We start from the raw sequence: 15453 nt of genomic DNA on the forward strand, positions 1-15453 counted from the left end.
AACATGAATAAGGAAATGAGCACCAAGTGGGGAAAACAAACAAACAAACAAGACAGGCTCAAGAAATGGGGTAGAACAATTTGGCTCAATTTTAGGATTCCTGTAAAAGAAAGTGGTGAAAAGAATGGAAAACTGGCAGTGCTTCAACCAGCAGGGTGGGCACATTTGGAGTTTACTCACAGGCAACATCAAGTTACTAGAGACACTTGAGTAAGGGAACATCATGAAGGATCATTCCTAATTATTTATAAACAGGGCCCCCCAAACAACACTTTATTGCTTTCAAAAGAAACACGCAACTCCCAAAAAGTATGTTTCTAACTACGGTGCAATATAATTTTAAGCAAATAGTTTTTAAATTTACTAAAAAACAGGTGAGGAATTCTGTACATATAAAAATACCTATTTTTATATCTTTCCTCACTTCCTTCAAGTCTTCATGTAAGTGTCATCCACTCACAACTGCAACTCACCTGTCATTTCCATTTTCCTGCACTATCTGTCTCCTTGGCTCTTAGCACTATCCAATATACTGTGCTTCATCTATTTCTTTTGTTATGTCTTTTGTGTCCCCCTAGTGGAATGTAAACTCTAAGGAGGCAAAGATCAGTGTAAAGAATAATGTCTGGCTCACAAAATGCTCTCAATAAATATTTATTGTACAAATGCATTAAGATTTCTTTCTACTCCGTAACTGAGTACGTCTAAAGCACCATCTGGTTTATTATAAAAGTATATTAATATCCTAGGCTACTGTTTCCCTTTATTTTTCTAAAATGTTATTTCTATAACTTGCTTTTTATCTCCAAATGCAACAGTATAGTCGAGTGGAATAAATAGCCATGTGGCAAATATCCAATTTAATGGACAGAAGAGAATTATAGATTAAAATCTATAATGAAAATTTAAAGAAAAACAAAATTATAGGAAAAGAAATAGATACTGAAAACTTCAGTATTTTTCTATTCCCTACATCCATAATTAAAATGTGGAGAAGAGATATCTAGGTATTTTAAAAGACATTTATCACCATAGGAGAAATCAACAACCCAACCAAACAAAATTTCTCTTACTGAGAGAAGACAAATGGACAGAGTAAATCTAAGTTAGTGAGATAGCAGAGTTCTAAAATAATTCAAATTACACCAAAAGAATGCCACCATGTATACTTTCTTTAGGACCATGTTTTAACAGAGGTTAAGCATGTTTCAAAGCGATTCTTTGAAAAAATGTGCTTGTTCTCTTAAACAGAAGAAATATTCTTTTTCTGAAAACCTCATACTTCATTATACTTCATTATTAGCCCTTTCATCTGTCATGGGCTTCCCTGATAGCTCAGTTGGTAAAGAATATGCCTGCAATTCAGGAGACCCTTGTTTGATTCCTGGGTTGGGGAGATCCCCTGGAGAAGGGAAAGGCTACCCACTCCCATATTCTTGGGCTTCCCTTGTGGCTCAGCTGGTAAAGAATCCTCCTGCAATGTAGGAGACCTGGGTTCGATCCCTGGGTTGCGGACACTCCCTGGAGAAGGGAAAGGCTACCCATTCCAGTATTCTGGCCTGGAGAATTCCAGGGACTGTATACATGGGGTCACAAAGAATCAGACACGACTGACTTTCACTTTCATCTGTCACAGATTTTATCAACTTTATTCTTAAAACGTTTCAAGACAGCAAAGAGAAGTGGTTAAAAGTATAATTTTTACTGAAGTGGTGAATACAGTGGTTTTAAGAACTCAAAGCTAAGTCAGAGTTCCAATACTCACTCCTTAAACCTTGGGTGTGTGTGTTTTAGTTGCTCAGTTGTGTCCAACTCTTCGTGACCCTGTGGACTATAGCCCACCAGGCTCCTCTGTCCATAGGATTCCCCATGGAGTAACTATAGCACACCAGGCTCCTCTGTCTATGGAATTCTCCCGGAAAGAATACTGGAGTAGGTGGCCATCGTTTTTCCCAAGGGATCGAACCCCAGTCTCCTGCATTGCAGGCAGATTCTTTACCATCTATTCCAAGGTAGATACCAGGGAATCTACCTTGGGTATTTACACTCAACCCCTTTCAGCTGATTTTTTCCCTCATATTTAAAGCTGTGATGTTAACAGCTCCCTAGGCTTTATAATATTGTTATATATTAGTGTGTGTGTGTGTGTGTGTATGTGTGTGTGTTAGTCGCTTAGTTGTGTCTGACTTTTTGCAACCCATAGACCATAGCACACTAGGCCCCTCTGTCCATGGGATTCTCCAGGCAAGAACAGGTTGTCATCTCCTGCTCCAAAAGGAACTATAGAAAGAAAGAAAGTGAAGTCGCTCAGTTGTGTCTGACTCTTTGTGACCCCATGGACTGTAGCCTACCAGGCTCCTCCACCCGTGGAATTTTCCAGGCAAGAGTACTGGAGTGGGTTGCCATTTTCTTCTTCAATATTGTTATGAGGAATAGTTAAACATATATGAGAAATAACTAGCAAAATGCCTCCTGGTATATAAGCCATCAAACTGTTAAGTTATTATAGTCAAAAGGCAGCTAAATTTGGCATGCTCAATGCATGCCATAAATTCGGAAGTACAAATTGAGATTTATGCTAAAAATGTTCACTTACCTGGCATAATTGAAAGTAATTTAGTTTTTCCTGCAACTCTTGTTCTCATTCGAATACCTTTATCTCTGCAAGGGATAGTCTCGGCTAAAATGCCATTTGGCCAAAAGGCATCTCTATTTAAGAAGATTAAATAAATTTTGTAAACATTTTCATTTTCTAATGATACAAGTTGGTAAAATTATTCTAATTTTCTACAGAAAACACAAATGCAAACAGAAAAAGGAAACATTTCTGAAATTCTATACAGGTGTGATATTCAACAGATAGTAACTAAGTGCAGGGTTTACACAAGAAAAGAATAACAAAAGTATGCCCTGGAGTAACTGCACCCACATCTTACAGCTGTGTTGATTACAATGTTTCTTTCACCTATATAATCCATTCTTCTTTACTTTACAGTGTGCTGATTACTGTTCCTTAGTTCTTCAAGCCAATGAGAGGAATTAAGCGCAATAACTAAGCTTCTACCTGGGATCTGGTCTGAGAGAGACCCTGGGCAGAACAGTTCTTAACTGACAGCACATTAGAAACACCTAGGAGCTTTAAACACTCAATGTCCAGGCCTTCCACCAGATGCATTAAGTCAGACTCTGCAAATGGGACTTAAGGATCAGTCAGTACTTTTTAAAGCTGTTCAAGTGATTCCAATGTGCCCTCCAGAGGAACAACATTTACCCACCCTGAAACAGAATGAACATGCCAGGGAAGGCAGTTCAGCTTTTAGAAACAATATGGTACAGTGAGGAGAAACTCAGCTTCAGATCAGAGAAACTTGTTTCCCCAACTTTCTAGCACGTGAGCCTTTGGACAAGCTGCTGAACTTCTCAAAATCTCAATTTCCTTGTAACAAAAAGAAAACAAAAACCCCTATCTCGTAAAGGAGGATAAAATCAGAAAGTGGCTATAGTCAAGTAGTTGGACGGTGCCACTCAAATATTGTACGCTATTGATAGTTGCCTTGTTTCTGTTACTTCAAAGGACATGATGCCATGCATATTTGTGTCCTGCTTATCTCTCATTGTTAGAAAAGATGTTTATTTCTCTGCTGTGCCATGCATTCCTTGAAGGGACTGAATCTTACCTCTCAGTCCCCAGTTAAGTGGGCTAGATACAGAGAAGGGGCTGAGAACATTTTTGGAGAATTGATATATGAACTGGAGTATCACTGCTCTTAATCTGAACCTTTTCAGAGGTTCTAAAAAAAACCTCTAAATAAAAGAGCCTACATAAAAATAAATAAAAGGGTCTAAATAAAAATTTAGACCATGGTCAGACAAACAAATTTCTAAAATATCTCACTTAAAATCAAAGTTAGCAAATACAACTGAGAAAGATTAATCTCCAAAACTAGTTAATCTGATTATATGACCATGCCATGTAATATTTCAATTATTTTAAAGCCACATTACTGTGATAAAATGTAGCCTAAGATCTAAAAAGCTTTTTCATTTACAGATTTTTTTTCTATTCTGGTTCTAAAGAAAACAAAGATTAATAAATCCAAGGGATAAATGTTCATTATAATTTTTACAAGTCTTTTTGCTCATCAGTGATGATTAAAACCAATGTTATGGCCAAAAAGAAAAGGAATGCAATAAAAGTTAGTGATAACAATGCTCAACTCTGTGCTACCTGCAGAAGACTGTGTCTTTTAAAGACATACCTGAAACGTTTCACTAAGTCGGCTACTTGCTCCGGTGAGGTCATCCAATCAACATGGTCAACTATTTTTCTGAAAGTAAAGAAATTTAAATGAGTATGGTCAAGATTTTAGAAGGTAAATCAAATAGAGAAATATTACTTCTTTCATGGAGTAAGCAACTTAATTTGTGTGTAGATTATCTCTGAGAGCAATAGAATGCTTCAATAACCTTCTTCAAAGGCCCACAGAAAGAAATTTCCCTACAAAAGCTTGGGTAATCTAATTCTAAAAGTAAAACTTTAAAAGCTAAGTAAGATCAGCTCTAAGTAGTTTTTTGTTTTTTTAAAAAAGTGGTACCTATTAATAGTATCGCCATATGTAGCTCTTATAAGTTGTTGAAGTAGGTTTTTGATATTCCTTCGCAACCACTGATTTCTCTCTTTTAAGTCGAATACTTCATCCATGAGAAGCAGCATTACCCTAAGTGGAATATTATCATCCACCTGAGAAAATAATGGGAAGAAATGAGATACGTTTATCTGAGTTATCTATCTCTTGTGAATGGCTAATTTTGTTGCTTTTACCAAATGATTACTATAATTTACAGGTTGGAGAACAAGTTATACTATAGCCTTTATAACTGACTTTTTATTCTAATTTAGCAAAAAATACTTTTAACATCTGTTTTGACAGAAAACAGAATTCAACAAATCTACAATGATGAGTAAACTTCAAAGCGGCGCTGAAAAAAACTTCTCAAAGTGGATTCATGATGACCTTGACCTTAGGATTTGGGATCTTTTACTAGAGTCTCTGTTAGTTTATAATACATGCTAGCTAGCCCCTCTGCCTATTCTCTGGAGCAACTTTTTCAAAAGGACAAAATAGTCTCAACATTTCTTCTTATTCAATAGAACAAAATAAAATCTACACAGAACATTTTGCTTTGCTTGGTTAGTGAGTTGTACATATTAGGCATTCTTACAATAAAAAACCTGAAATAAAATCCAGTACACAGCTAACATTACAAAAGGTGACTAAATCACTAGAATTTTCTTTTAATTTTTAACAAGTAAGAATTTGTACACTTTCACCATGGGAATATTCAATTAATGATATAAAAAGTAAAGGAAGACAATGAGAATCCTCCGATGTGGAAATATATAGAGAAAACGAGAAAGGTGCAGATCCAGAACTGCAACAAACTGCATGACTGCTAGTAATTTTCTAATTCTTTGATCACTAAGCTATTCTTTTCTATTTCCTCATCAATGTTGCAATTTGAATACTGAGAAAACAGCATGAGTCATTCATTTTTCACTGTGTTGTAAACATTTTCTTAAGTGTGCCTTCTCTTTACATATCAAAAGTTCATGGCTTATCTACTCTCAATACTGCTCTATTCTCTGATCAAGTATATTCATGAGCTTAGTGCCACCTAACAATTCTAATGAACAAATTATAAACATTTACTAAAAGGCATAATGTTACGGATATTATAACAGTACAACACACAATAAACATTCTAAAATATTCTTGAAAAAACAAAAATATTATCTTTAAGACAGTTTACTGTAAAGAAATCCAATGAGAAATTGAAGGGGATAATTATAACTTTAAAATAAATCTGCATAATAGGACAGAATATAAAGCACAGACTCAATATATAAAACAATTTAACTTGTAACAAGGGAGAAACATACAATGGGGAAAGCAGGTCTTCTCAATAAATAGTGCTTAGGTCAACTGAACTCCTACATCACTCTACACACAATAATCAATTCTAGATGAATAGCAAATCTAAGTTTTGGCATGGTGAAGAAAAATGATGTTTGAAGAAAAGCATAGGAGAACATCTATGTGACTGTGCAGTAGACACAGATTATACACAGAGAATAAAAGCACGCAAAGTGGAAGATATTTACAATATACAAATACTTGTATCTGACAAATAACCAATACTCAGATTATACAATGTACTCTTACTAATCAAAGACAAAGACAGACAGCCAAGCCAACAGAAAAATGGGGGAAAGGACTAGACATATAAGACAGGACACTCAAATGGACAACAGACTTATGATCAGAGAAATGTAAATCCATATGATATACAACAACCAGAATGGCTAAAATTAAAAAGGCATAACATAAACATATTGAATTCTGGCAGGCTGTGAACCTCTGAAATTCTCATGCATTGCTGATGGTAATGTAAGTGGTACAACAGTGTGGAAAACTATTTGAGAGTATCTATTAAAATTGAATATATTCATAACCCCTGACCAAGCAATTCCATTTCTGGGTACAGAGAGAAATGTATACATACTTATTTAATCAAAAGATATGTACCCAAATGTTTATAGGAGTACTGTTCATAACATAGCAAATAAATTGTATTATATTTACAAAATGTGGTACTGTAAGGCCACAAGAATGAAGAAACCACAACCACACAGAACAACATGGAAGGCTACCACAATGCTGAACGAAAAAAGCCAGACTAAAAGGAGTACATACCTTACAGTTTCATCTATATAAAGTATAAAAGCAGGGTAGAAGTCAGGACAGTGATTATCCTTGGCAGGGGAGAGGACAGTGATAGGAAGAGAGCATTAGGGGCTTTCTGGGGTACTGGCAACATTCTGCTTCTTGTTTATAGTGCTGGTTACTTGGGTATGTTCAGTTTGTAAGAATTCATCAAACTTAATGTTTAAAATATAAGTATATTAATGACATATACATATTATAGTTCATTAAAAAGTTAAAAAGATCTGCAAAGTATGATTTGAATTCCAATTGACTGCTACCAAAACAACAATTAACTCACAGTATCATCAAGTTGAGCTGAAACTCGACAATGTTCAGGATCTGAATCAGTCTTGGGAATTAAAGGAGGAACCTAGTATTAAAAACAACAACAACAACAAGGTAAACACACTAAAGCAGAAAATGAAAGAACACAAGATAATAAACTGAAACAAGTATCAAATATAATAAAGAGCACTTGATTTGATTCTGGGGACAATAGATAAAAGTTATAGAGCATTAACAAAGTATTAACACTCTAAAATTAAAAACCAAATATAAAAGGGTAATTATTTCACTATCAACAGATTTTTTTCCTTAAAAAAGAAAAAGGATTCATTTTGAGTTGGAAGGAGATATTAAGTCTTTCAAACCTCCATACTTTTTAGAATTTAAAGCTAAGAAATGTTAAATGATTTAAAGACAAAAGTGAATAGCACAGTCAGAAAATAGAACTGCAATCTTTTTTCTTCTATCATAAAGAGCCTTGCAGTATGTTAACAGGCTGAAAGAAACTAATTAACTAATTGTTACATAATGTAAGCTATTGAGAAAAGGGACAGAAAGACCAGTGCTAGCTGGTAATCATTTCTCAGTATAGGAAGGACCACCAAGATCACCTGTTATAACCCCTGCACATACTGGTCAGGAAAAAGAAGCCTGCAGAAGTTCAGTGACTTCTGTATGAAGTCATATGGGTAGTTACTGGCAGAAGCAGCACCAGACAACCCTTCCTTCACTGTTAGTGCACTGCCCCACGATTAGAAGTTCAGATGGAGCATCAGAGAAGATATGAGAGTTGACAGAAGAGTATGATTTACACACACTATATTTTAGGAATTGTCTCGTACAATAAATAAATTCTATCTGTGTTTATATATATTTCCTCTTCATGGAAACATGATCTAACAAACAAAGTTCTAACACCTACATGATTTCTTTCATAGTCTTGATTATAACTTTAAACAACTAGGTCGAAATTATTTTTTAAAATGTACATTAGGAAGCAAAAAACTACTTGATTCACCAGTATCCACTACTAGTATAATGAAAATGCTCCCAAGCAGACTCCTCTGTTCCTCTCACAGATATCTACATACTAAAGATTGATGATGTTGACAGACTCTTCCTCCTGTTCATCTCATGAATCTTAATCGTGTGACTCAGGAGAAATTTATGTTTGCTGATGAATACTAGTATCATTTATACAACAGCATGTACTGGTTTTGCTATAAATTTTAACATTATAGAGTAAATATGGTATAATGGAATAAAACAGTACAAAGAATGTTAACTTCACTAATTTTAAAAGTGCTTTAAATTAATTTTTAAATTGTACTGCAATAGAGACTGAGAAGTGAGTGCATTTTATAGTATCCACTTCTGATAATCAATTCTCTTTAGCTTTTTAATTCTTTATGAGACTATGTGTCTAGAGAGCTTTGGACTTACAAAGAGAAATAAGGTAAACCTAAGCAGGAGCTCAGTAAATCTTAGTTGACTTAAAAATCATTTCCTTCAGACATTACTGAAAACATCTTACCTTGAAAAATGATTGCCTTATATCTTGACCTAATCTTTCTGACATTTTGCCCATGTTGTCCGACATTTTAGTCATTCCCTCTGCCAAGCTATCAGGAAGGGATTTGACTGCATTTGAAACATTCCTCATAGAATTTCGAAGTGGATTTACAAAAGTGTCCATCTAAAGGGAAAAGATATTATATCATGACTTCACTGTATCAAGTGTATTATTCAACTGAGAAGCCTCAGAAAACCAAGTGCAACACACGAAAGGTGTAATAACTTTCCAGTCTATAATAACTCATTGCCTTTTAAAAGTACTGAACTGTTGTCTTCAGAGTGTCTTTAAAATGTATTTTTCAGACACAAATATACAAGTGATATATTTACTGGAAGAAAATGAATATAAACCTTGGGTTACCTTCTTATTAAGAAAACCTCTGAAAAAAATGAAGAGTTTTCCCAAACAGAAACTTATCCAATTATAAACAGCCACAACATACTTCTGCCGTGATTCAAGGCAGCAATGACATAGATATTCTGAGCAATACTGGAAAGTAAATGAGCAGATACAATAAACAAACAGAAAGCTCAAAGAACTAAGATTTATTTAACAAAGTAGTTTTTAGGATAGGTTTCATCCTCAATTAGAATCTATGGAAGGAATCTGGAATCTATTAGGAAAAAGAGAAGCTGCAAATCAGACATGCAAGCCATATTCTACTAAGGCAGAATAGAAAAACCATAAAGAAAATATGCTAAGAGATATATAAAGAAATAACTCAGAGGGATAGGAAGCTTTAAAATTGACACTCTGACTGTAATAGATGCCAGATAGTTTCAATTAAGAAAGGGAGAGCCATCTAATAAAGAACCCAAAGTAGATGCATATGGGATCTTGATTTTTAACAGATAAAAACAAACAAAACAAATGAAAGAAAGAGAGGAGGAGGGAGGCAGAGGAGGAAGAAGGGAAGGAAAGGAGAAAATAAAAACCAGACACCAAACCAAAATCAAACAATACTAAGAATATTTTCCAGAAAGTGCTGAATCTTATAAAGACTACCAGAGAAACAAATTATGTTCCACGCAGGAAGAAAAAAAAAAAACACAATAGCAATCATAGCAAAAAACACTGAACCCGACTGTTTAAGAAACACAACATTAATAGATATTAATAAGATAAAATTATTTAATATGCTTTCATGATTTTCAACAAGAAAACCAGAAAAGGTGAAATAGGTACTGTAATAAACAATAACAACAAAAGGGAATTTCAAGATAACTGTAGACAGTTATATAGACAGTATATATTGGGGTGTAAAATTATAATATATATGTATGTGTGTTAATCCTAATTCTATATACAATAGTAATTTTCAGTTAACCAGAACAGTATGTTCAAATCAGGACATAACTTCTGTACTGACACTACTGCCAGTGTTTTAGAACACAAGAATTCTTAAGAGAGATAAACATGAGAATACCACACTTAAAATGTACAACTTTAGGAAAAATGGCCACCATTCAACTAAGTTTTTTTTTTTTTTTTTTTTGAGATTTATCTTTTTTTTTTCCCCCCTTTTTTTTTTTTTATTAAATTTTAAAATCTTTAATTCTTACATGTGTTCCCAAACATGGTAAGTTTTAATGTTCACAGATAAGGTAGAATTTCAGAAGCATAAAAGGCATGAATTTCATTTGAATCTATAACTTACATTAAAAATTGTTTGAACACCATCAAAAGTACTTTAGAATTTTATATATCTTACACTTCAGAGTGGAAACATGGGTTCAGCTAATACAATCTTAGGTTGGTTAAATGAATACAACCTCAATTGCTGTCCAGGCTTAAGGCTGCTGCTGCTGCTAAGTCGCTTCAGTTGTGTCCGACTCTGTGCAACCCCATAGAGGGCAGCCCACCAGGCTCCCCCGTCCCTGGGATTCTCCAGGCAAGAACACTGGAGTGGGTTGCCATTGCCTTCTCCAATGCATGAAAGTGAAAAGTGAAAGTGAAGTCGCTCAGTCGTGTCCGACTCTGTGCAACCCCATGGACTGCAGCCTACCAGGCTCCTCCATCCATGGGATTTTCCAGGCAAGAGTACTGGAGTGGGGTGCCATTGCCTTCTCCAGCTTGAGGCTATGCTATGCTAATTCGCTTCAGTCATGTCTGACTCTTTGTGACTCCATGGACAGTAGCCCACCAGGCTTCTCTGTCCATGGAATTTTCCAGGCAAGAATACTGGAGTGGGGTGCCATGCCCTCCTTCAAGGGGATCTTGCCCCACCAGGGATCGAATCCACGTGTCTTATGCCTGCTGCACTGGCAGGCATGTTCTTTACTGCCAGTGCCTCCTGGGAAGCCCAGGCATGAGGCTAACTACCACTAATACTACTTCAAAATAAGAGAACTTAAATCTACACCATGGGTTACATAATAATTAAAAATAGCTGTCTGAGCACCAATCCTAGACCTTCAGGATCCATTTTCCTTTTTGTTCCTATTTTTTCACCATCCAATTTCTGAGGGTAAAGCTTAAACATCTGTATTGGTGGTGGAAAGTGGAGGGAGCAAAGGAGCATGGAAAAACCTCTACACATGATTATGTCTCTCAACCATGAAAAAAGTAGAATTTTAGAAGCATAAAATCAGTCTATTACAATCTAATATTTCTAGCAGCAAGATATGTCTTAAAATAGAGGTTTAGAGCAAAAAAAAAAAAGACAATTACACATTACCAAGCAGACGAGTAAATTATTGATTGCCTGCAAAAGTGTACACTTTGCCTGACTTTACTAGATGTTAGCTATTCATTCAATTGTCACCTCAGTTATTTGTATCAGTTAAAAATGCAAACAAGGGAATCTGAATTTAAATTTAGGTCCCTACTTGCAGCTTAAAAATGCCATTACACTCTGATTAAAAAAAAAAACTGGAAAGATACTGTGTGCATAGAGGAACACCACTTGTCTATTATTCCTTCTAGGAACTGGCCCATAAATTTTGCAAAGCTAGGCAAATTGTGTGACCAAGATAATGTGTTATAAAGTATTATTTCTCAAGCTCTGATTCAGTTCAGTTGCTCAGTCGTACCCGACTCTTTGAGACCTCATAAACCGCAGCACACCAGGCCTCCCTGTCCACCCAAACCCATGCCATTGAGTCAGTGATGCCATCCAACCATCTCATCCTCTGCTGTCCCTTTCTCCTCCTGCCCTCAATCTTTCCCAGCATCAGGGTCTTTTCCAATGAGTCGGCTCTTCACATCAGATGGCCAAAGCATTGGAGTTTCAACTTCAACATCAGTCTTTCCAATGAACACCCAGGACTGATCTCCTTTAAGATGGACTGGTTGGATCTCCTTGCAGCCCAAGGGACTCTCAAGAGTCTTCTCCAACACAATTAGCCACTGATAAAATGTTTGTAGATTATTTTCTCTAATAGCTGTTTAATTTCCAGTGAAATACAATACAGGAAAATATTAAACTACAATTTATCCAAAAAGGAAAGGTAGCTGAAAACTCCTCTTGATATTCATGAAAATTATCCCAACAATCTGAAAGATGTCAAGATGAACTTAATAATTATTAATATGATTTATGAAAATGTATGTTACTATGGATTCCCAGAAGTGACTCAAAAGGATTTTTAGTCTCTAGTAGTGATTTTTTTAAAAAGCGACATGGAACTATTTGGAGATAAACACATACATACATACATACACACACATATGCACATGCTACTGTAGGGTGGTAAAAAAGAAACTGCCTACATTTAATATAATGCTCAAACCAGTCAATCCTGGAGGAAATCAACCCTGAATATCGTTGGAAGGACTGATGCTGAAGCGGAAGCTCCAATACTTTGGCCACCTGATGTGAAGAGCTAACTCACTGGAAAAGACCCTGATGCTCGGAAACACTGAGGGCAGGAGGAAAAAGAGGCTATGGAGGATGAAATGGTTGGATGGTATCACTGACTCAATGGACATGAGTTTGAGCAAACTCCAGGAGATAGTGAAGGACAGGGAAGCTTGGCATGCTGCAGTCCATGGAGTCACAGAGTTGGACAAAACTTAGCGACTAAACAATATAATGCTTCTTTCATCTCAAAAGGCTATTATCAATTTATAATTTATCTCAAATAGATGCAATCTTAAGAGATAAACTAAGGTAAACATAAAAAAGATGGAATATTAACATGCATCTCTATTAACAATAAAGCTATTTTAGAGTTGGAATTAAAACTCAATCACTTCAATCATGAAATACAAAGATAAGGTCACCATATTTCCCCCATCATTATAAAATACATAGCCTAGAATTTCGTATTAAAATAAAATATTCCATTTAGAAATATTAACATTCACTTGGATGCTAAACCATGGTATCCTTGAGAGATCATTTGAAGTTCTTACAGTTGTTAATTCTTAGTTGTACCAATTCCTTAATCTTTTTTAAACAAGTTAATCTTTTTATAGGGGATGAGAGGTGGGGAAGTCTTTTAATTTTCATTTTGAAATAACTTCAGACTTTTAAAAAGTTGCAAAAATAATACACAGAATTCCTACTTACAGTTTCCCCAACTAATGCTGCAGCTCCTGTTACTATTGTTACTACTTCTAAGAGCCAACACTGATTCAGACAGGCACTGTCATACATAGATTATTTCATTTGACTCACACATGCTCTAAATTGAGGATTAACACCTTCAATCTTGAGGAAACTAAAGGCCCAGAAGTCAAGTAACATTTTGCAGGCCACAACTAATAAATGGCAGAACAGGAATTTGAACCAAACACTGCCTGATTCCACTGTTTGCCTTCTCACCCAGTGAGCTCTCTCAACCAACCTGAGCAGTAAATCATTTATTGTCTTAACCTAGCATCTTATTTCCAGAACAGGCCTGTGTCCCTAAAAATTTAAATAATAACTATTTCACTCAAAAGGCATAAATACTTTCAGGACAGAGTCTTCTTAACATTTTTACTATCCTTACTCCAATTAAAAGAAATTTCCTCCCAATAAGAAGGATTAACAGCTCCTTCTTAAACTAATGAAAGCCTGTGGCTTGTCTTAGGCCAACTTTCCTTAAAGCATCATTTCAGAAACAAAGCTTTTATTTTATTTTTTCCCTCCCCTTTCCAGCTACTACTAGATTTTACTCTACATGTAAAAACAGGAGTTTATTAGATATGCCTATATATAGTAGGCTTGATAAAGCACAGAAGATACCAAAGAACATTTAATAAATTTCTAGTTTTAAAACATACACATAAATTATCTTCTTTTACTGAAAACAAAGTAAGAAAACAGACCTATGCAGAAAGCCAATGCAATGGTCTGCTTACCTTGCGAGCAAAGTCCCCTTTCCCTTTACTATAGGCTTTGTTCTCAAGGAAATCATACACACAGTGAGCCAAGGCTGGAGACGCTTTCATCATTTCAGGAGTTAGCAGTAACTAACAGGAAAAATAAGAGGCATCTTATATTGATAGGGTACTGGAAATTAACTACTACTTACAATGTCATCTGCTAGAAAGGTAAGAATGTATAGTAAAAAATGCTGTCATTATTTTTTAAAATATTAACACATTTATCTATTACCTATCTATTTAGTTTAGCCTCACCACGTAGCATGTGGGCTCTTAGCTTCCCCTGCAGTGGAAGTGTGAAGTCCTAACCAGTGGATTGCCAGGGAATCCCCCAAAATGTTATTTACTATTCCATTTTCAGGTTTTACAGCTTATAACTAAGAAGAGCCATAGCAGTAAACTGCTGTTATTCACATTCTAATTTTAAAGTTACCGTTAATGGAAAGTACATAAAACAATTAAAATGAAAACTTTTAAGTATTACAAAGAGGACCCAAAACGAACTGTTGCTTTCACAACATGATATAGTCTAACATTCTAGCTTAATTCCTTCAATGAAACATGTTTAGACATATTGAGATCATTAGGTAAGATGCAGACAGTACAGCCACAACTAAAACATATATTTATGGCACCAGATCTTGAAAAAGGTGCTTATTTTCTAAATTTTATAAATAATTGACACAGATTTTAATGCAACTAAAGTTAATACATTCTAAAAAATCAAAATGTTTAACAAGTCATATAAATAATATCATTTAGCCTTAAGCCAGAAGACAAAGGTGAATAACAGAAGATTTATGTTTTTTCTAGCCTTTCAGTAAACTGTAGTGCTATGGAATAGTTGTAAGCAAACTCAATTAAACTTATAAACGTTTGAGAGAAAACGTCCCCCAAAATATCAAGTATAGTATTGGCTAAATTTCACTAAATGTTAGGACATGGTCAGTAAATGTTTTATGTACAGTTTATATAATAATTATTTTACGTTCTGTGATCCATAGTCTGCTGCAATTACTCAACTCCAATGTAGTAGTGTAAAAGCAGTCATGCTGCTGCTGCTGCTGCTGCTGCTGCTAAATCGCTTCAGTCGTGTCCGACTCTGTGCGACCCCATGGACTGCAGCCCACCAGGCTCCTCCATCCATGGGATTTTCCAGGCAAGAGTACTGGAGTGGGGTGCCACTGCCTTCTCCAAAAAGCAGTCATAGACAGCAGTATACGAAACGAGTGGCTGTGTTCTAATAATATAATAAACTCTTAATAAACAGGTGGCAGGCTGGATATGGTCTGTAGGCTGGAATATGCTGACTCCTAAAGAGTGAAGTGGGGAGCTAATATTAACAGATGAGACATCTTTATAAATCATTCATTAGTATAAAAAACCATAAAGTGATATTATTAAAATCTGGTATTTGGGTACTACTTTCTAAAATAAAGTTATTTCTGACAGTCTTTACGCAGGAGATAACTTATGAGACACATTTTTGTTATTTCAGAAGTGAAATCTTCC

General features: G+C 35.3%; 1 protein-coding gene across 3 annotated transcripts in view; it reads right to left on the bottom strand.

Moving 5' to 3' along the window:
* The window catches only part of SNX13 (sorting nexin 13), a 93097-nt gene that overhangs the window by 4102 nt on the left and 73542 nt on the right, over positions 1-15453 (bottom strand). For all 3 annotated transcript variants that reach the window (XM_068972342.1, XM_068972341.1, XM_068972340.1), the window contains exons 17-22: positions 13918-14028; positions 8587-8748; positions 7066-7137; positions 4596-4741; positions 4260-4328; positions 2597-2709 (exon numbers count right to left, since the gene is read on the bottom strand). In XM_068972342.1, the coding sequence (XP_068828443.1) occupies positions 2597-2709; positions 4260-4328; positions 4596-4741; positions 7066-7137; positions 8587-8748; positions 13918-14028 (673 nt within the window). The remainder of the gene's footprint in view (positions 1-2596; positions 2710-4259; positions 4329-4595; positions 4742-7065; positions 7138-8586; positions 8749-13917; positions 14029-15453) is intronic.

Source organism: Capricornis sumatraensis, chromosome 5 (genome assembly GCF_032405125.1).
Source record: "Capricornis sumatraensis isolate serow.1 chromosome 5, serow.2, whole genome shotgun sequence".
In the NCBI taxonomy this organism is placed as follows: Eukaryota; Metazoa; Chordata; class Mammalia; order Artiodactyla; family Bovidae; genus Capricornis; species Capricornis sumatraensis.